The sequence below is a fragment of the Pterocles gutturalis genome, unplaced genomic scaffold (genome assembly GCF_000699245.1).
Source record: "Pterocles gutturalis isolate BGI_N339 unplaced genomic scaffold, ASM69924v1 scaffold15982, whole genome shotgun sequence".
Taxonomy (NCBI): domain Eukaryota; kingdom Metazoa; phylum Chordata; class Aves; order Pterocliformes; family Pteroclidae; genus Pterocles; species Pterocles gutturalis.
The window spans coordinates 33,275-54,700 of NW_010113061.1; the positions used below are offsets into that span (position 1 = coordinate 33,275).

General features: G+C 41.5%; 1 protein-coding gene across 1 annotated transcript in view; it reads left to right on the plus strand.

The window, feature by feature from the left end:
- PHACTR2 (phosphatase and actin regulator 2) overlaps positions 1–21,127 on the plus strand; it is a gene marked incomplete at its 5' end in the record, with an annotated part of 45,643 nt that extends 24,516 nt beyond the window's left edge. Inside the window, 8 exons of the mRNA XM_010074310.1 lie at positions 1,519–2,065; positions 3,272–3,471; positions 5,440–5,596; positions 7,787–7,842; positions 14,084–14,145; positions 15,287–15,424; positions 17,664–17,740; positions 21,096–21,127. Of these exons, the coding sequence (XP_010072612.1) occupies positions 1,519–2,065; positions 3,272–3,471; positions 5,440–5,596; positions 7,787–7,842; positions 14,084–14,145; positions 15,287–15,424; positions 17,664–17,740; positions 21,096–21,111 (1,253 nt within the window). The remainder of the gene's footprint in view (positions 1–1,518; positions 2,066–3,271; positions 3,472–5,439; positions 5,597–7,786; positions 7,843–14,083; positions 14,146–15,286; positions 15,425–17,663; positions 17,741–21,095) is intronic.
- Between the last annotated feature and the right edge of the window lie 299 nt (positions 21,128–21,426).

Consider the following 21,426-nt stretch of genomic DNA (forward strand, 5'->3'; position numbering starts at 1 on the left):
AAGGTTTCTGCTAAATAATATGCAGGTTGGAGACACCATCTATTCCCACTGCAATTACAAACTGCTGCCTGTACCATTTCTTTGCTTCCTTTTGATTTGCCAGTAAGTTGTCAGTGATTTGTAGTTGATGTAGGTGATTAGTGCAGTATCAGTAGATTCTGTACTGTGCTCTTTATACTTACATTGCAGCACAAATAGGGACAGGAATTTGCTTGAAGTCATGAGTTTCTGCAGATTTTTCCAGATGTACTGAAAGCCTCACAGCACTCTAAATGTTTATAAACCATAACATCCAGCTACAGAATAGAATGGTATAATGTGTTTTCTGAATTATTTTCTATCTTCTTTGAGACTGAGAACAGTCTCAATGTGAAAGCTATTTTTATATCTTGAGCTTATTATGGCCAGTATCTGTATTTTTGTTCTATTCTAATCTGCTGGGGTTTTGTTTGTATTTAAATACTTATTAAGTAAAGTGGGCCTTTCAGCAAATTTCTGCTACAGCTTTCTGTCTTACTCGGTAAGCTTAGCCGCAAGGCTGCTGTGTAGCTTTATAATGCTTTCATTTGTTCTCTTGAGGTTAATGTGTTTTTACTGCAGCAGAAGTGTTTAAGTTGGATGCCTTTTCAGGAGAAGGACTGAATCGTTGAGATGTTTGTCATTTTTATTGCTTTCTAAATGAAAGTCAGAAGTCTGAAGCTCCCAGTCCAGATGATGGGTGCATCAGCACAGCAATCTGAAATGTGACTGGAATGCACATGGGTGTGCAGGCTAGCTGAAATGTCTTGCAAACTTGGGCATTGATACATGTATGCTTCAATATAGTAAGTATTGCTGGATTTAACAGCAACATCACTGGCCAGCTTGTACAGCTAGCGTCAAAACCTTGTTTCACTACATTTTCAAGGCTACCTGAGTTGGTCACTGGTAAGACAAAGACCTCCAGTACATCCAGGAGGCCTTCAGTGTCTCCTTCCTTTTGGAGACCATTTCTGCAGAATGAGATCAGTGTTTTCTGCCTCTGTTTTATGGACATGCCCAGCTGGACCTGAAAGTACATCTTGTTTTGCTGTCCTCTGCTGCTTGCCATGAACTAGGAGCACACCGCTTGCAAGAACATTGTGAAAGGTAATTAACTGAGATCCATAATGATCCTGAGGTATTCACAGAAAAGCGTAAGGAAATTCATGGTGTTCTCCTAGAACTCAGGCCAAAAATTCACGTAATAGAAAAGGTCAGGCAGTTTTCTCTGTCCGGTAGTGAATTTTTTAACTCTTACCCATTTCAAAGACTGATCCCCTGCACAGTTCTTGGGCAAGTATTCATTGTTTCAGTTTTTCCTACCTCCAGAGCTCAAATTTGAACCGAAATATTTACTCATCTCAAGATGAAGGATTATAGAACTATCAAGTGTAATTTTTAAAATTTTTGATATATTAGCACGAGTCAAACAGAAAGAACGGTGTAAAAGTCATATAGTTGCATGACTGTAAAATGCTTTTTCTTTACTTATTTTAGCTAGTTCCTCTCATGCAAAAAACCCACCAGTCTCCAAGTCCTCTTCATCACCATCGCCTTCATCCACATCATCTCATTCCAAAGCCTCTAAGGAGACTTCCAGCAAATCGGGCACATCAGGGACTCCCAGGGGCAAGAAAAAACCTGGCAAACAATCAGCCCGACGAACAGCACCGGATGGGGCTGCTTCTTCCCCTTCAGGTGCCACAGCCAACCAGTTGGAAGTGAAGACAGAAAAACCTGAGCCTGAGCAACCTTCCATAGTGATTTCTGAAACAGAGGACACAGACCAACCGAGTGAGCTCGTTGTCCCCCCTCCTCCCACTGCTGCGCCTCCTCCACCACCTCTTCCACCTCCTTTTCCTGCTCCAGCCCCTCAGCCCACTGCCTCCTCAGATGCCCAAGTTGTGTCAGATGGCTGCGTGGCAGGACCAGCTGGCCCCAGAGCAGATACTAAACCTCTCCAGACTGAGCATGGCACGGACGAGAGCCTGAGCTGCACAACCCTAGACAGCGGTCCCGATGCTAGTGGAGAAGACACAAAAAGGTAAGACGGTATGGCTGTCAGGAGTGAGCCATAGGACCCACAGCCAAGGAATCCACATTTCTTTGCGTAAGGGACACTGTAGATACGTGGGGATTTCTTCTGTTTCTTCCACTGACTGGTAAGAGTTTGTGTTGCATCCCAGCACAGTTTGTTCCTTGCCAATGTTGTTGACCCATTCAACTGCAGAATCTCATGTTTATCCAGAAGGTCATTGCTCATAACCTGTCTCCTACATTGTTGCGTGGCTTGATGTGACCGCTGTTGTCAGCAGTTCAGCTAGTAGCTGATAACATTTTTGCTTCTCTCATAAAGGCACAAAATAAATTATGCTGTATTACAATAAGGGTTTACATTTTTTGTGGATATCATTAAATATGTCACTGCTAAAGCTCTCAATTAAATATCTGAATTTACTTGAAGACTTGCAAATGACAGTTTCAGGCTTTGGTTAGTAGGTACTTGGTCTGTCACTGCCTAATAGCTTGTCTGAGTCTCAGATACTATGAAATCTAGTAAAGAGCAAGGTCATAGTTACCTTTTCAAAACAAAATGTTGGCAGCAAAAAAGAAACTGACTTATTAATCTGCCTTTTTCCTGCCACTAGAACCAACATCTTTTGTAACAAACCGAGAGAGTTTAGCCTAGATGCCAGTGGCCTAGAGACTTTGCTTTAAAGTCTTGCTGGTACTTCTGTGCCGTCACTATGTTCTTGTGCTGCTTCTCCCCTTGCCTCTACCCTTCATTCACATAAAAGATTTTCCCAAGGCAGAGAGCACTCTGCTGCTAATTTCCATGTTCATCAGCGATGGACATGAAAATTTTGGACTCAACAGCAATAAAACTGTGTTTACAATAAATAGAGCTGGGCTTCCAGAACAGGAAGCTTTGCGTTCCCATCCACTCTTAGTAGCTTTTAGGTGCTATTGGTCCCATCCCACGAAAAATAAAAAAGAATTAGGATTTTTCTTTGTACAGGCTTTGCAACACATAATTCCTTATTATTTGTCTCTTTTTTTCCTAACATACATACTTGTAGATATGTATACACATATACATACTTCAGATATGTTTTAAATATGTATATTTTTTAGAAAGAAGTTAGTTTGAATAACAGAACTTTTCATATTTGCTTGTGCAGTCTGTCTCCCATTTATGTTCTGTACAGCTTGCATTAATGTGACACCATATCTGCTTATTAATTAACAGCTTGGCTACCAAGGAAGACCAAGAAGTGGAGGCACCTGACCAGACGTGCTCTGAACTGTTGGAGGAGGCTTCTGATGCTGCTGCCCCTCCTGAGAGTGAAAGTAGCAGAGAGAGCCACAGCAGCGACTCGGACTCTGACGGGCCAATACTGTACACAGATGATGATGATGATGACGATGATGATAATGCAAGTGTCGAAAGTAAGCATCCTACTGAGAAGTTGCAGGCTACCTTTTGCACATTGCATTATGTGAGCGTGCCTGACCCATGATAGAGCAAAGTAAAGAGAGGAGGGTATGGCTACATGGGATGATTTGGGATTATTTCAGATGATTTAATATTTCACCACTACTGAGAAAGGAGTGTCCTGCTTCTCCCTTCCCAGACAATTGTGATAAGAAGCCTGCTGGGGCCTGTGCAATGGTGGGAGCAGGTCAAGCATTGCGCAGATGGGAGTGGAGATGGGAGGAGCAGGTACAGAACATGAGGGTGGAACAAGGCCTCCGCATTAGGGCATCAGCGAGCCATTGATTTGGCTTGCCCATATCATGAACCTCTACCCTTAAAGCACCAGTGTAGCTTTCGATTGAATTGCACTAGAGACCCCAGAGTTTCTTGCAGGAGTAACAGGCTGTGGTAGACAACAGAGGAAGACCATCAGTCAGCAGCTTCACACTCTGAAAGTCATTTGTTCCTCTTTGATTGGGATGTTTTGAGCATTGGAGCACCTTAGCAGACAGAAAAGGTCACAGTGGGTTACTTCTAAGTTTACGTCTTTGAAATTTCATCTGGGCTTGTGGCTGTATCGTCACCATTTCTCATTTCACAGAAGTCCTGGCTGCTGCTGGAAGGAGTTGTGCTACAACCCTCTGCCTCGTCCCTGCTCCCAGCTGTTCCGTTTTCCCTTAGGCCAGCGCTCATGTTTGGTTTTGCAGCAGTGGTTGTTGTGGAGCTGATTTTCAACAGAATCAGTTCCCTGATCCAGCTCACCCACGGGCTGCACCTTTGCTGGGGCAAGGAAGGTGACAGCAACAACCTGTCGGGGGTAGAGAGGAGGGCAACCCTGCCCCTGCCGCCTGAACGGTAGCCGTATGTCAGAATAAAATGACTATCGAACCATGGGCTCAGAGCCTTGCCCACAGCCGTTCAGGAGGAGGTGCTTTGCTGTACTTAGGTGAAGAGGGCCTGAAGACAAAAGTGCTGTGTACTGAAGGGGGGCGAGGGAAAATGAACGGTTTTTTTTTTCATGGGCCACTGGTGCAGCAGAAGGTGAAGTGCCAGTCTGCTCCAGAGGCTGAAGTCTTCTTGCAGTCCTGCATTTGGTTTGAATGTGATCCAAAGTGGTAGCAACCCAAAATTCATCTATTCAGATAGCAGCACAGTGTCTTACGAGAAGTGAGCGGGGAGCCTATGGTCTTACCAAACTGTCTAATGTCATGAAAACCTGACAGCCTGGGACATACGTAGCCGCCTCAGTCAGAGTATCAAGAGACAAGGGAAGGACTAAAGACCATGAAAAATACTTTTCCTTCCACAGCTAGCTGAAGCTAACACTGGCAAAATTTCATGGCCCTTGTCCCTAATGTATCTGTTTTATGGATAAACAGATTGCTTCAGTGCCTGAGGGTTCTTGCCTAGGTTACTTTGCAAGCACTCAGAGCACTTTCAAAACTGTATTTTTTGTTTTAATTTACAAATTAGTTAAAGATGAAAAGCGCTATAAAAAGTGGTATTAGATTGAAAAAAAAAATAATTTGAAAGAATGAGGGAAAAGATGAGAGAACGAGACCAAACCATTTAAGGCTGAAGAAAAAGAGCAGCAGGTTGCTAAATATACCAAGTAGATAAGTAAACCAGCCTGTAAGGTATCGGACTTCAAAGACACTTAAGGGTAGATTTGTCATTTTTATCCTATCTCTTCACAGATGAGAAGTGATGTTTCTAAAACCCATCTATCAATTTGACTGGTAGCTTTTTCATCCAAGCCTTTCAGCTTTTTATTGTTGTGAACTGAGCTAAAACTATTTTTCTTTTGATGTTAATTAAAATTACTTTCCCACATGTGGGAACAAGGCTTCTTTGGGGAGGTATTAAAGTTCTTACTCAGAGTTTGTATCTGTAACCTAAGCATGAATTAACTAAATCTACCCTCCTTCTCCTTTCCTCAGGCTCTTTGGCAAGTAAAATTCGTCGCAGGGATACTCTTGCTATCAAACTTGGCAACAGACCATCTAAGAAAGAATTAGAAGACAAAAACATCTTGCAGCGTACATCTGAAGAGGAGAGGCAGGAAATTAGACACCAGATTGGAACGAAGCTAGTGAGGTATCAGTGGCAGGGTAAATGTGCTTTCACTGGGCAGAGGTGGAGGAAGAGAATCGAGAACACCGGGGTCACATTTTAAATGCAGCCCTATGTGCGGTGTGCGGTCTTCACGGAACAACTGCCTGGAAATGTGTGTTTCTGACAAAACTTTAAAATGTCAGTAGTGCATTTTTGTTCTGCAAGAAACAAATCTGGCGCCTTCTGGGGGTTTTGGGTTATTTGGGATTGTTTTTTTTTAAAAAAAAGAGAAAGAGAGTAGGAGTGACTCCAGAATAATCAGTGCTGTGGTTCAAGCTTTTTCCCACATTGGTTAGCAGGGATTTGCACTTGTATATCCTCGTCTAGGATAGAGTAGTAGTTCCTGACATGGAGAGCATGCCTGTGCATATTCGTCTGTCCTGGCCTCCATCCTTCTCCTGCTCTCTAACTCCATTATTCATGTGCTGCTTCCAGCAAAAGATATGGAGGGAAGCTGACTTTGTAGGTCAGTGTTTAGTGTTTTACTGTGCCCACCTCTGAGGCATGTCTTTCTTGTGCTGTTTGACTGCTATGGGATATATGTTACTTTCTCTTCCTGGACTTGAGAACATTGCATTAAAAAAAAAGACTAATTTTCACCTGCATTTTTACAAGTTTTTTTTTTAAAAAACCCTCATAAATGTAAATTTTGGCTTTTGTGGTCTCTGAGAATAGACTACAACATGTCTGGATTTTCCCAGACCTGTCCTTGTTTCTCGTGTGCTCAGAAATGTTATCCAGACAGATCTGGAGGATGTCCTGTGTTTGTTGGAGATTTCCAGCTATTGGGTAGTCCAGCCAGTACTGCTCCAGTAGAGTACAGCAGCTCTGCATCAGTACTTGGAAGATGAGCTGAGTTGTCCTGTGGCCTGGGTGGCTGGCTAAGTAATTTCTTTCATCCCTTAACTGTAGGAGTGATACATCTATTGTATAGAGCCCGTGGGTAATTTTTATTCTGCTAATAAAGCGGTGTGGTTGTTATCACCACTTCCCTGACCGCATCCCAGTGCTGTTGATCACATCCTGCTTGTTTGTGCTCCTTCGGGGGTTTAAGCTGCAGAAGCCACTCCGGTCCCGTCCTGAGCTCCTTGCACAGGGACATTGCTGGTTCTGCTGGGAAGCTGGCACAGTCCGCGCACAGCTCTGCTGTGGTGGCAGGAGACAGTGTCCGTGTGTGTCAGGGCTGTGCTCATGCCTGAAATCACAACCAAGTTTGATGTCAGTTCCTTAAACATTTCTGGCGTAGTGGTCAGCACCTGGCAGCATCGAGGTCTGATGGGAAACCTGCTCCCATAGTTTGGTCGGGGTCAGGTAAAGTCCCAGCCTGGGACTTCCTACAGCAGGGGCTGGTCACTTGTGTAAACCCGGTCCTCCCTGCTAAATCTGAAAGTCCAAGCATGGTTTGAATGAGATGGGTTTCATGAGGCTGAAGGTAATCTGTAGTGAACTGCGTGAGGTTTGCTGGACAGAGAGGCATCTGTTGTAACACACCTGCAAAATTAATGTTACTGCTGAAATTTTTCTTGCTCCTTTTCTCAAGTGAACAACTGAACCTGTTTGGTAAACACAGAAACAATATGTTCAACTATGTTCTCCACTATACAAGCCAGAAAATTAATATTTCAGTTTTGTTTGGGTTTTTTTAATGGCAGTTGTTATATGTATAGGTAACTAAATAAAATTAACTTTCAATTAAAATTCCCAATTGTTATGCACATACAAATCAGTGAGGAATGCACAGCTTATGTTGTATTTTTTTTAAAAAAGCAGCGAATAGGATTTGCATTCAAAATATCTGAGAATAATCTTACGATTGCACAATTTGTCATAATTATGGTGCTTGGAGACAAAAAGGTTTATGAACTCTTTCATAAAATTCTACCTGTAAATGAGGAATTTGAATTTGCTCTGGTACAACTGCTGTAATATTACACAAGTATCAGTTATTTATATGTTCAAGTGGCAATAGTACATCTTTTAAAATGAATCGACACCCAGTACTATGGTTACATGCACAGTTATTATAACTGTGTCTGGAAATTAACCCGTGTTGTTGAATACCTCTGTTGGCAAAGAATAGCATGGCCATATGAGAAACACTTTTTAAGCTTTAGAAATCATAATGTGTTATTTGGATCTGATTTTAAATCAGTCACTTGTTTGTTCTCACAGGAGACTTAGCCAGAGGCCTACAACTGAAGAGCTAGAGCAAAGAAATATCCTAAAGCGTAAGTATTTTATTCAGGTTTCAGCTAGTATTTACTTAGAAAGTGAACATATGTTGGATTCATATGGAAGCCTGTCATTGTTGCTCTGGTGTTAGAGCCATAACGGGAAAGAAATTATGTTCTAGAAAACAACGTGTCAACAGTAGATCTGTATACTAACCTGTAACAGCAGCTGTGAAAATTGCATATATTCAAGATGCAGAATTTTGCTCGTCTTAATCCTGCTTCTTGAAGTTGGTCCCAAAGACCGGGAATGACTTAGATACCCCTTAGAAGTAGTTCTAGGCTGTTTTTTATGAGGAGGAGGAGGAGGGAATATTAGAGGGAGGAAGAGATGTGATACAAGGGCAGAGGTTGGAAGGTGGAGTAGAAAGAGGAAAGGTGAACCGTAAAGGGGAAAGTGAATAGGTATATGCCAGCTACTTCAGACTGCTGCCCTTCATATCCACTTCTGACATCTTCTGTACTGAAACTTGCATGAGACATTCTTAATGAATGTCTTCCCACTGATTCCTCAGTATCCCTCTTCAAAAATTTAAGTCTGTAATTTAAATAATCAGGGGCAGAGGAATAAAGAACATCTGATGTTTACCCTCTATACCTGTTCTCCCATTTACTTATGTTGGTTTTGCAACTTATGTTGGCTTTGCAAACGCTTCCAAATAGGCATTTTTTGTCTTCCTTTATGAATCTTTCCATAATACAGGAACACATATTGTAACAGTTGTCATGCCAGCTCCTCTAGCCCTATGTTCATTCTGCGGCGGTAGCTAGTACTTGATGGTTAAGTAGAAGAAATAAATGAAGAAAATGCAGATGGATGCATTTCCAAACATAGCAACAAATCCAAAGCCTCATCTTTTCTTAAGGTATAAGAACTTTCCACACTTGATGTAACTGAAAGAGCAGGTATAATGCCATTATTCCAACAGTCATTCAGAAAGGTTGGAGTTCATCTGTGCAACCTTGGCGCACAGCATGCTAACGGAAAAGAAGAAAATGGGCTGTTTACCCAACAAAGTCCATGGGCTGATCACTCTGTCACCTGCTCAGGCCAGCAAATCAAGGAGACATAGCCATTATTGGCTTTCAGGCAACCATCCATGCTAATGAAATCCTGCTGCTGTTGTCTAAGCTCTCAAAAGCCAAATAGTGCTATGACTTAGTGAAAAGGGAAGCTACAGTTCATGCACTATGGTGCACAGGAGAGGATTCAAGGAACTCCTGTCCAGTATATAATGTGAAGAGGCTTTCTAAGACTATAATTTCTGAACCTATAGATTGCATAGATAAATAAAGATAAAATTTGAAATATGAACTTTTTTATATGACTAACTGCTCGTGGTGGACTATGTGAGAGGTAATTCCAAAACACCTTTGGTGGGCCACGATACAGAGCTGAGCTGGGAGCTCCAGCTAGGCTTCCTGACTGCCCTCTCAGTCTGGCTCATCTCGAGATAACTAATCTAGGAACAAACCTGTGATGTATTTAATATCCCTTTCGCCATTGTTTATTCCCTTCACTGATTTTGCAATAAGTAGCTCAAGACTCGAAAGCAGTTAATAGATTTCTTCTCCTGTTTCATCTTGTTTACTTTGAGCTTTTGGCAGGGTCCCAGGCTTTGCACTCAGTGCCTCCAGCCATCCTCCCCTGCTGCTGCCGGGGGACAGTCTTAAAGGGAGAGGCAAGAGAGAGCAAGAAATGAAGGCTGGGAAGCAGCATTATAAGTCACAAAAAATGGCAGAGTCATTGACACGCGTGTGGAGAATCCAAAACTGCTTTTTCCTCATTTCCAAGATATAAAATATGTTGAGTTGACAGTGATCTGTAAAAAGCAAAGCGAACCAAAGCAAGCTGGGGTTTGTGGTGACAGTCTGACTCAGAGCCCTTTCAGGGTGCAAGTTCTCTCTCAGCTCTAAAGCACTTGTATTGTTTATCAAAATTATTACATTCCCTTCCTGTGGATCATTTGACAATGTTTACATCTCTTAAATGCCTTTGTTGTTTTGGGAAACTTTTGTGAATAAGTTGGGATTTCTTTCATAAAACTTCCTTCCTCCTATTTTTAAGCAGTGGATGGGGAGAAGGGGTTATATTATTGCTTGTATGTAAACTGCAGCTACGGGAAATTATTGGTTTGATTAATATTTATCAGACTTTGAGGTTACATTAAGTGATAAAGGTCTAAATGTTTATTTCAGGATTAAGTTCAGCCCATATCTTTTAAGAGGTTCAGAAAAACCGTATTTTTTGTTTCTTTGTATTTCCAGTTAGTGAGGAAATCTGTCTTGCAAGAAGTTTTGTTTTGATAATATTTCCAGATAAACCAGTTACTGAAAATCCTGTGACCGAGTATGATTGCAAGACAGTGCAGGCAGATTTATATAAAAACAATTTGGATAAAACTGTCCAGACTTCTGAGTCTTCCCACACTAAAACAAAGTTACGATAACTCAAGAGTCCACTTGAAGGAATATATGAAGTCCTGTGTTTTTAATAAAGGCAGGTTTCTTGTGTACAGGCTTTGAGCCAGGAGTATTTATAGTATTTCCTTGTGGTAAAGAAAAGTTTTATTCTTCCAGGAATTTTGGATTAAGATAACTGTATTTTTCCCTGTAGTTGTAAGGGACAGTGAACTTCTTATACTGTGCACCTGCATGCCTTCCAGTACTGGCTTTGTGGAAAACAGAGTTCAGCTCTTCATGCTGCTTAAGGAATATTAATTATTGTCTTTGCTTGTACAACCAGGAAAAATAAACCACTTCGTGCTTTGCAGCACACTGCAAGAGGCAAGGCTTTATTTGTCTTTTCTTTCTCTTTAAAAAAAACTAAACATAGCTAATCCCATTGGGACTCAATGGAAAGTTCGGTTTTACGCTCCAGGAGTTCTTTCTGGTCAAGAAAGGAGCAGGCCTCCAGCAGAACAATTTCTCTCTTCTCTTTTCCCTTTCTGCTACAACACAAACGTCCCACAGAACAGAAGGTGACCAGATTTAGTATGGCAAAAGTTGCAGGAGCAATAAAGTATAGATGCCAGGGAAGCTGCTTGTTCAGCTATGACCAGTGGATCGTTGAACTCAAAGGCCACAATAAGTGATGCTAAACAAAATTGTTTCAGTTAGGAGTCAAATCCCAGTTTGACTTCCTAGGAGCTGCAGGCAGGGAAGGAGGGAAACCATCATTTTGCTGGGATCTAACTGAAGACTCCTGCAAGCAAAGGGAGCTAGCTGGGCTGGTCCTTTGCCAGTACAGCAGCAGCAGGACATCTGGGGAGGGAAATTGCAGCTGGGGCTGCTGTGTTTATATTTTCTTTCTCCACATCACACAGATTAGATCAGCTTTTAAGGTGGAAAGCAGTCAGAAGTGTGTTCCTATGCGTTCATGTGTTCCTCTTTGGGCAAGCGAGTCAGTTCATACCTGCAGCTAAATCATGGCCTCTGTCAGGAATTTTCCACCCCACCTGAAGGCAGCAGGAGCACCAGACCCATTATTTTTAGAGCCACACATCTTCTTAACTCACCATGGCAACTTTCAAAACTTTTACCTTAAAAGACCAAAACTAGATGGTAGGTGTTCCTGTTAGTAGGAATTTGTATCAGGGCAGTGTTTCTGTAGCACCGGGTTTAAAGCAACACTCTGTGAGGAAGGCTGGAGATGGGGAATAGGTGCTTTAGGTGCGAGTCAGTGCCATAGACAGAGGGCCATTTGCCAAACAGCAGATTCAGTATATTAGCAGTAGCCACCAGATTTCAGTCCCTTTCCTTTAGCTCTTGAGTGTATAAACCATGTTGTGCCCTCGACCTCTCCTGCAGGAGACTGAACCCCAGGGGTTCCATCCCCACCTGCCTTGCCCAGGAGTGAAGGAAGCTCCTGGTGCCTCCTGTTGGCATTGTCCTCCAGAAGGTGAGCTTCCAGCTCTCCTCGACAGCCTGCTCCAAGACCTGCCCAGACCTTCTGCCGAGCAGCTAAGATGATGGCCTTGCTCATCTCCCATTTCTAGGTGGTTTCCTGCATCCAGCCATCCCTCCGTGCAGTCATCTGCTACCCATAGGGAGGTAGCTTCACAGCTTGGGATAGGCAGCTAGCCTTCTACCTTCCTAAATGTCCAAATCAACTTTTTTTCAGTTATTTTATCTTCCCACAAAATACAGAAAAGCGGTATTTCAGGTGTCCGTGCTGTTGGTAGTTGTCTCTTAAGGTGTGCATTAATCAGTGTGAGGCCCTGTTTCTTACAGCAGTTGTCTCATTGCTGCTTCTTAGGAGACATGGTGGTTTAGATAGCAAAGAAATGTCAAGATATTAATAATGCAGAATGTATTTTACATACTAAATTAAGGAGAAGGCAGTACAGCAATGTGTATCTCCAGATGCATTTTTTTCTGCTGTGTCTGCTACTGGAGGATTTCTAAGGTAGGACTTAAGCAATTCAGTTCGTGAAATTTTGTATGTCAAATGATTCCCAGGTGAACAGAACCCCAAATTAGTAGTTTGTGTTTAATTACCTCAGTTACTGTGTCTATTGATTGCAAAGACAATATGTTTAAACAAAAGCCTACAGATTATTTACCTGTCCTGAAGCGGCTAGACATCTTTTGATATTGTTAGGTGAAGATATTTTAAAAAGAGTTCTCATTTGAAGTCATAAGTCCTTAAATACACCCAGCTTGTTTATTGATAGATATATTAATAAAAAAACCTTTAAAATGTAGATTAATCTTAAACTCTCCATTCTTCAGTTTCAGTCAGTTTACAGTCCCTCTATGGAAACAGGCCATCAATTTCTTCACTGTTTAAGAGAGAAGCTATTAATAAACCATAAATTGCATCCACATTTCAGTATCTCAGTAAAATCACCATCAACGCAAGATCCAGCCTAATCCTGGCAGCACGCCTGTGTGATTGCATCTTGCTGATGGAAACATGGGGTTGGTGTTGGACTCTTCCTAAAGAACGTCTCTTGGGCTGGCACCGCCTTTTTCCTACTGTAACTTCTTTTTCTTTTTTGTCATTTGTTCCTCTTCCCTTTTCCCTTGTATTCATTCTTCTTACATGAGAGCCTCTGAGTTAGGAAAAGAAAGCTGCAAGTACTACAAGGTGTCCTGTCATAGTGTTGCCTCCAGTGTGTCAGTCATGATACAGAAACTCCTCTGCAGCCAGGTTGCTTATACTAACACAGCAGGCTGGCCGTAGCAGACAGGCCAAATAGGACTATACTAGGATTTAAAACTGCCTTCTCATCTATGCAGGTTGTCTGCATCCACAATAGACAAATTGATGCCTTGAAATTTATGGTTAGCCTTGAACTGCAACGTCGAGTCCGTAACTCCCAACCATGAATAAAACAGGATCAGAATTTTACAGATATCTCTGGGTGGGATATTTCACCCTCAACAAAGTTAACTTTGCATGTAACCATCAGAGGTGGACTGAAAGGGCAAATAATATTCTTCAAAATGTACATCAATTTTAAAAAATGCTGAGTCTATAAAACATGCCTTTGTAAGCCTGCTTTTCACTGGCACTCAAGAAATCAAGTTGTTAGCACAGAAAATTTTTTAAAGCACATTTCAGTCTCATGCCCAAATACATTAAAAAAATGCACGTCATTTTCTGCTGTACTCATTCATTTGGTGTAGCTAGTGACCCTAAACCAAGAGGGCTTGAGTGCTGAATCATATGCCCGCATTATAAAGCCAGAAAAAAAAAATATTGAAAGAACAAAACCAATTTGCACTAATAAACGACAGTGAAACAAATTGTCATTGATTCATTGCGTCCTGTAGCAGTAGAGGACACTTGGCTGATTCAGATACTCAGAGCAAACTTTTTTCTTGACCCTTATGAATAATTAGACTCTTACTCTAAAGTTAGTAGGTGGCATGTTGGAAGTAAAAGCAACAGCAAATTTAATGTTAGGACAAGTAATTGAAACATTAGTCAGTTCTTTCAGGGTACTTCTTGTTTGCTGTTACACAGAAAGGAAATTGCAGACTCCTCTTTGCTGTATTCCTGACCCACAGTGATGCCTTGAGACGTCTACAGAATCAGGGGAAATGAAAATAGGGAAAAGAAACAAGAGCACACAAAATACAAAAAGCAGACAACACATGCAGAATCACCCAGAAATAGGAAGAAACATGAGTCAGGACTTGAAGTCCTGAAGCTTTCAGTCAAGCGAAATACAGTATGTGCAGTTATAATACTTAAATATTCACTCCTTTTTATCTCTTCTGAAAACAGAGAAGAATGAAGAAGAGGAACAGGAAGCCAAAAGAGAAATAAAGCGTAGACTCAGTAGAAAGGTGATGATGTGTTTTTTGTGTTGTCTATTTGTGTACATAGGATTATTTTCTATAAAATTCTAAAAATCAGTGTGCATCCATTACTGCAAATGTCCATCACTCACGCCCCCAGATAAGAAATCTGTTCAAAAAGCAGTACAAGCCAAGGCCATCTTTGGGGGAATCATAGAATCATAGAGTGGTCTGGGTTGGAAGGGACCTTAAAGATCATCGAGTTCCAACCCCCCTGCCATGGGCAGGGACACCTCCCGCTAGCCCAGGTTGCTCAAAGCCTCATCCAGCCTGTCCTTGAAACTCAATCCTGTACAGTTTCCCATACCTGGAAAAGACCGTGCTTAGTATTTGTCTGTGTAAGCAGGGGAGAGAAATGACACCTATTTCCTCTGTGAGCATGAACCACTGCTGTCATCTATGTTTGAGGGTAGCCACACCTGTAGATCCAGTCTTCCCTAGAGAAGCAGAGAGGGCAACAAAGCAGTGTGTGCCCTAAGAAATCCCTTCACCATTCTTCTAATCACGTCAGTGGTCTTGGCCGCTGCAGGTGGGATTGTGCTCATTGTCCCTGGAAACAAAGCAGTTACAGAGCTGCTGCCTTGACTTTGGGAGCTCATTCTGAGAGAGGATGGGGGGAGTTTTCATATGTATCCCTAGTCAGCCCTTTGCAAAAATACAGTTTCCTTAATATGATCGTCCTTAATTAAAGTGAATATTGTTTGAGGTGATAATGACCCCCAGATGTTCAAAACAATTTCTTTAGTTAGGCAGGCCCCTCCAAATCCTGCTTATTTTCAATATTGTAGTTGAACACAGCAGACTGTGTAATCATTAATGCAAATGGACCTACTGCCTAGTGCAGTAAATGGTGTGACAGTTGCAAAGTCACAATTAATATTCCAGGGATAACTGTCACGATTCTTTGTGACCTGCCCAGCAACGACTCTTTTTGTAATTGAAGAAATTAGGTTGCCTGCTTCCCCATTCCCCTGCAGTGCTCCCAGGATGATGCCTTTTTTTAGACACCTGAAAGTGACCCTATTTAGAAATACCATTAAAGTTCTCTTGAGATTACATCATATCCTCAGCTTTTATTTTATTTTATTTCATCTTATTAAATGTACTATTTTCTGCCTCCCACTTACAGCTCAGCCTGAGGCCTACAGTGGCTGAACTTCAAGCAAGAAGAATCCTTCGTTTTAATGAGTATGTGGAGGTCACGGATTCTCCGGATTATGACCGTCGTGCTGACAAGCCTTGGGCCAGGTTGACTCCTGCAGACAAGGCAAGGGACAAATGTAGATTATAAGAAAACGCTTGCATCTGTCTCTTTTGGGGGGCTTCCTTCTGATTTACATTCTCATGATGCCAGCATCACGAATGACATCTGCTGGAAGCAGTGAGATTGCCATGGTACTACTGTGCATCTACTGCTTGCAGCAAAGAGAACCCACTCAGGTGCCTATTAAGAGCATATTTGCCACCTCCATTATGGCAGTTCAGGCCAGAATTTCTTGCATTTTTAAAGCCTTGCTAAGCCAGGTATACACTGTTAGCAAAGATGGCCAGGATCCGTGGAATTCAGGCAAGGTTTCTGCAGGCAGAAGCCTGTGTCACTGCCACCGAGGTACTTTTGCAACTCGTTCAAGTGGAAAAAGGTAGAAGCTGCTTCATCCTCCTAGGGGTTGTTGGCCACAACCATCAGTGCAGGAGCTGACCGTATATGTGCACCATGCCTCCTTGGGAAGTTTGCCCCCAGCAGACTGCAGTTAATAGTTCCTCTGCCTGCCTGCAAAGCAAGAGACAAATGATTCAGTGATTCTAATTTAAAAACCAGACCAGTCAAAGACTACCATAAAATACTCTTCCATTTCCCTCCTATACCACTTCATAAAAGGAAAGATGTAGGCTTTATGTATCAAAACCTCCTGGTCCTTTTAGCACTGGCTCTGGACCAACTCTTATGGAAATCCTGTGAGATGTGCTTGGCATGAAAAGTGATATGTGCAAGAACCCACTGTCTTTTAGCTAAGGACTGTGAAGCACTGATTTTATTTCAGCTTTCGTTTTAATACTAAGGCCAGCTCATCTGACAATCAGAGGAGAATCTCTCATCAAGTCAAGATGGAGACATTAAAACATTACACAGAAGTGTCTGTAGATGTTGGTTCTGGGAGGTGCTGAGCGCTCTCTGGTCCTTTTGTAGTCTGTGGGAGGTTAGAGTACCCAGCACTTGACTTCCACCTAGGTCCAACCAGGGTAAACTGCACTAGAAAAACCAGTGGAGTTTCCTACCTACTTTAGGGTAGCAGTTTTTAATCTCAGTTTGGTTTGTAGTGAACAGGTGCCCAAGGCTGGTTCTGTGATGCCCATGTTTGTTGGCCTCAGCAGAAAGGCAGACCCCAGGTTGCCTGGAAACTCCCTTGCCCTTTTTTCCCAGGGAAGTCATCTTTCAAATTCCAGTGGAAGCAGAAAATTGTACTGTAACTATATTACAGAGCTGGAGCTCTGGTGTCTGCTGCTGATTTGGTGCTCAGAAGTAGCTGTCTCTTTCCTAGCTATTACAGCAGCCTCATGTAAGTGTGCTGTTGTGGCTAAACAGAACGATCCCCTGCTTAAAATGAAGCTGCTCATTTACAAGACCGCAGTCTGGTGATGCTGTAATTTTATCATGCTGCTTGTCTGTTCTGCATTGAAAGGCATGCACACCAGATGAGATTTCTTTAGGGATTAGTGAAATGATACATCTTTTGGTTAAAATGGTGAAAGAAAAGAGTGAGTAAGAACAAACTGTTATTTCATTTCACAGTGAAGGTAGGGAAGCGTATGGCCTGGAAACAAAAGCCCTTGTAATATATATGAAAATATTTCAGAAATTATATGTATTACTTGATGAAGTAAATTGCTTATCACTCTTCTAACATAAGCAACAAAGATTTACAAAGTGCACGGAATTTCTGCTGTTCTTTAGCATCTGCCAGCTGAAAATGCAAGCCTGAAATGTCTAAATATTTTGTGTAATTTTACATAAAACTAATCAAGCTAAGTGACTAATTACACTAAAAAAAAAGCTGTTCATCCTGCATTCCTGAAGTCCTGTCTCCAGTGGGGAGACACAAGGCCCCTGCTGGGTGTACCATGCCTGTGCAGGCAGCAGGACTCACAGCTCCTCAGGGGCTGCGCCTGGAGATATAGTCCCCTCACAGCTGCATACTCAGCAGGTGACACTGTCGAGGGAACCCAATTCCCTGCCCATTTTTCTCTGTAGCAAGTGCCATATTTTGGTGTGGGATTGGTTCACCTTTTGCAGTAGATTTTGTTTCTTTGTTTATTGTTGGTTTTTTATGTTTTGAGTTTCTTTGTAGTGTATTACTGGTCCAAATAGCTGTAATTGAAAAAAGTCATTAATGTTGATGATGAAAAATGTGTAAGAGCTACAGATAACAGTAAAGGAGACTGGAAAACAGCTACTTTCTTTAAGATTTGTATTTCTTACGGTTGTGTATGTTGTTATTGTTTATTAGGCAGCAATACGGAAAGAACTGAATGAATTTAAAAGCACAGAAATGGAAGTGCATGAGGAAAGTCGGCAGTTTACCAGGTGGGTGAATCTCTCTTCTTGCACAAGTTGGAGAGATGAGTATGACAGCAACCCTTTGCAAGTCCTCTACAGTTGTGTCACGACTGGGTCCTCCCATAGATTCCTATCAGGAGTCCCCCTGAATCCCACCTGAATCCCACCACTGATTCTGGTGGGATTTCCAGTGTTGCTGGTGCCATCCCTGAAGTTGGGCAGTTGATACAGCAGTGAAGGTGACTGCAGTGGATCAGTTGCTACATGGAAAAAGATTGGGAAATCTAAAAAATAATCCTTTGAAAGGACTTGGCGTTTCTCCCAGATGAAGTTAACAGTCCTCAAGTACAAAAAAGGGATGTTGTTCTCTGACTGCACTCGCTTATTCATGAAAGTATACATTTTTGTAAATGTGTTTGATAAGTGAAAGATGGATCACAGAATCCACTTTCCACACAGAGTTATGTCAGATAAAAACAATTGCCCAAGACTAGGTCCCTTCCTTTTCTTACTACGGTTTCAGTCAAACACAGGATTGGAACAGGTGAGTGTGAATACTCCAATTAAAAGAAAGTGTCACAAGGAAAATTCACAACAGGAGATGGGTGTTTGATGATTTCTGGCATCTCCTAGTTCAGTGCTTGATTTCACAACTTCAGTAATGTTTTTTTCTCCAAAACATGGGCTTTTTTTGTAATATTATAAACCTACTTTTGTGTAGATGTAAAATGAATAAATTAATTGTCAAAAAATCAAAACAGTTTCACAGACAGCAAACCTAAGCCAGGAGATGAACCAGGAGGCGGGGTTTCAGTCTGGTGTTGCATTCTAACCACTCGAAAATGTTCTTTTCAGACGTGGATTTTTCTATTTTCATTTGGCTTCTGATGTCATTTTCTCTTCAGGCAGTAGGCAGTATATTTTCTTCAGAATATATAAAAACACTACTTTAAAAAAATGGACATCCTAAGGCAGAGAAGGAAAATGAGCAGGAATAGAAACCTGGCTGTCTGCTGAGAGAAATGGAGTGCAACCCCCTGCTTAAGCTGTTATGGTTTTTGAGTAGCATTGCAATATAGAAGCATGAGTACAGATAGGCGTGAGTCATACAAAAAGAATCAGATATTTTTTCAGGAGAATTGAAAACAATTGAGACTGGTCAGAGTTGGATTCTTGAAAAATTAACCAAAAACCTGAGGGATCTAGTGGAGTGACAAACCAATTAAAAAGGGGTTTTTTGGGGGTTTTTTGGTTTTTTTTGTTTTTCTTTTTTTTTAAAGGAGGGCCTTGGAAAATGGAGTAAAAATTGGGCACAGACAGGTTGTGAAAAATGTAGGCAATGATGCTATAGGGTCCTGGAAGAATCTCAACCTGAGGGAAGTCAGACTTGCTCTGTTCTCTCTCCACTTTCCTTTTTTTGCTGGTCATGTTATGGAGGCACTGCACAGAAGTCAGCAGAGTAACACCAGAAAAAACTAATTAAGAGCAGAATTAGATGCAGATGTTTCAAGTCAATTGCAATTTTGAAAATAAAAAGAGATTCAGTTTCCTCCAGGACCTCTCATTAAAAATTATGTAGTTCACCACTACATTTGGATTGATACAAGAGAAGTTTTAAGAAAACCATAGACAAAAGTCTCTGGCCAGAGAATGAATTACTCTCCTTTTAGTTTTTTTTTTTTGGGTGATCACTGAGATCGTACAAACCAAAAGGCACTTGCATTGGCAGCTGGTTAACAAAGATTTGTTTGTAAAGTTGTGTGATAGAATGAGGTAACAAGGAAGCTGCTTATTAAACAAAAATACCTTAAAACACATAGTTTCTTATATTACATATGTATGTAATATATACATAGTCAATATAAGAAGCTCTTATCTTTGAAATGTTCAAATTTGATATTAAACTTGGGAAAGGAAAAACACTGATTTTCATTGTTCGTCATTTACTGTAATGACTGTCAGTTGAACTGTTTTTCTACTCCTGGTAATTTAGATTGATTCCTTCTGTAACTTCATAACAGAATCCAAGAAACTGAGTTTCTAAAAATAAAGGAGTAAACAAAAGTTTGGGAAGAGGATATTAGTAGATGTTTATAAAGTGCTTCTAATGGAAATGCTATGTATAGTCCAATATATTGTTGTTCTACACAAATACAAAAGCCATGTCTTTTTTGCAACGCACTGTACTGTCACTTAGCAGATGAGCTGCATACTTGTGAATCTTAGCTTTTATGTACACTTTCTTTATCTGAGAAATGCATCCCTGTATTGTACTGTACCATATCACAGGGGTAATGTGTGGCTCATTTTCTTTTCTCTTCTCTGGAACTGTTAAGAGAAAATGTGTCAAACAAAAACTTACGTGAACTGTGTTAGGTTCACTATGACCTATGCTTTTTTGAAGCTGCTGCCTTTTTTACTACTTCTTGTCTAGATATCTTTTTAAGCCATTTAAACAGAGATGTAGAAGTCTAGTGATAGGGAAGTTGAGCACCTGATATTAGTGCCCTTCTTACCCTTTTGCTTGGATTCATCCTATTTAAGCAGAATTAGAATTTCAATTGCTGTAGGCTCCTAACTTATTCTAGAAAAGATTGGCAACGCCCTTTGGAGCAACTCACCTCTGTATCCATCATCCAGGCAATCTGGAGTGATGTACATGCCCTACCTAAAAGTCTAAACACCAATGAGGTGTATTTGGGCCTTCATGTGCCACAGCTGGCAGCTGTTAATAGGAAAAAAGCATCTGCAGTGCTATAAAATTTGTTGTTTACTTAAAAAAATTCAAAATTGTTGCTGGCCTCATTTTGCAAAAGGATTAAAAACCAGAAATTTAAGTTTTATGGCTTAGCAAAGCTTTTCTGATTTACTGACAGTGTCTCCAGATAGTGGATGCAATTGTGGCTAAATCTGTATTGGTAAACAAAACAGACTGGAGACTTCTCCAGCCCTGAGGCCAGCAGGCTTGGCATAGATTGAATTCATACAGTTGACCTCTTCCATCCCCCAAAACAGGGTCATGTCCCCCCATACTCATTCTGCCTTATTGGCCTGTGCTGATCCCAGCCATGCCCAGGCAGTGTCTGGAAGAGCGCTGGTTGATTTGAGCAAAACCGTGCTAGGGACCGCAGTGACAGGTTAATGGTATGGACAGACAGACGTACACCAGTGCCTGAGCCACACCATAGCCCTGTTTGGTTTTCTAGTAGAGACAGGCAGCCAGGAATAGTAGGACTGACTCTAATCCCATTTAGACCAGGAAAATCAGGAATAATTCTGTTCAGGAAACAAAAGTAAACAGCTGGGAGAGCAGAATAAGGATTGGTGTAATTATCAGTTGAAATAATATAATTCTAAGTTTTTTAATTATTTATCATTTCAGGTTTCATCGTCCATAACTGTTTGACCACATCCAATTATTTAATTTAACAGTTTTCTTTGGGGAAATCATTGCGTCCTGAAGACCTGAGATTGCACTGGAACTTGACTGAGTGTGAGTGTGTGCTACAGCTTACCCTGAGATTAACAAAGGATGTGGCCCTCGTCTTTATCAATGGACAAATGAGGAGGACATGTGGGAGGAGAACCCACATGAAGTGTTTGTCAGTGTTAAGACAGACCTTGGTCCTGTGGCTAGCCCACAGACAAGTCGGTGGACTTCTTCATTGGAGCTCCACAAGTCAGGAAGAGCTGAAGACAATCGCCTGAGAGCC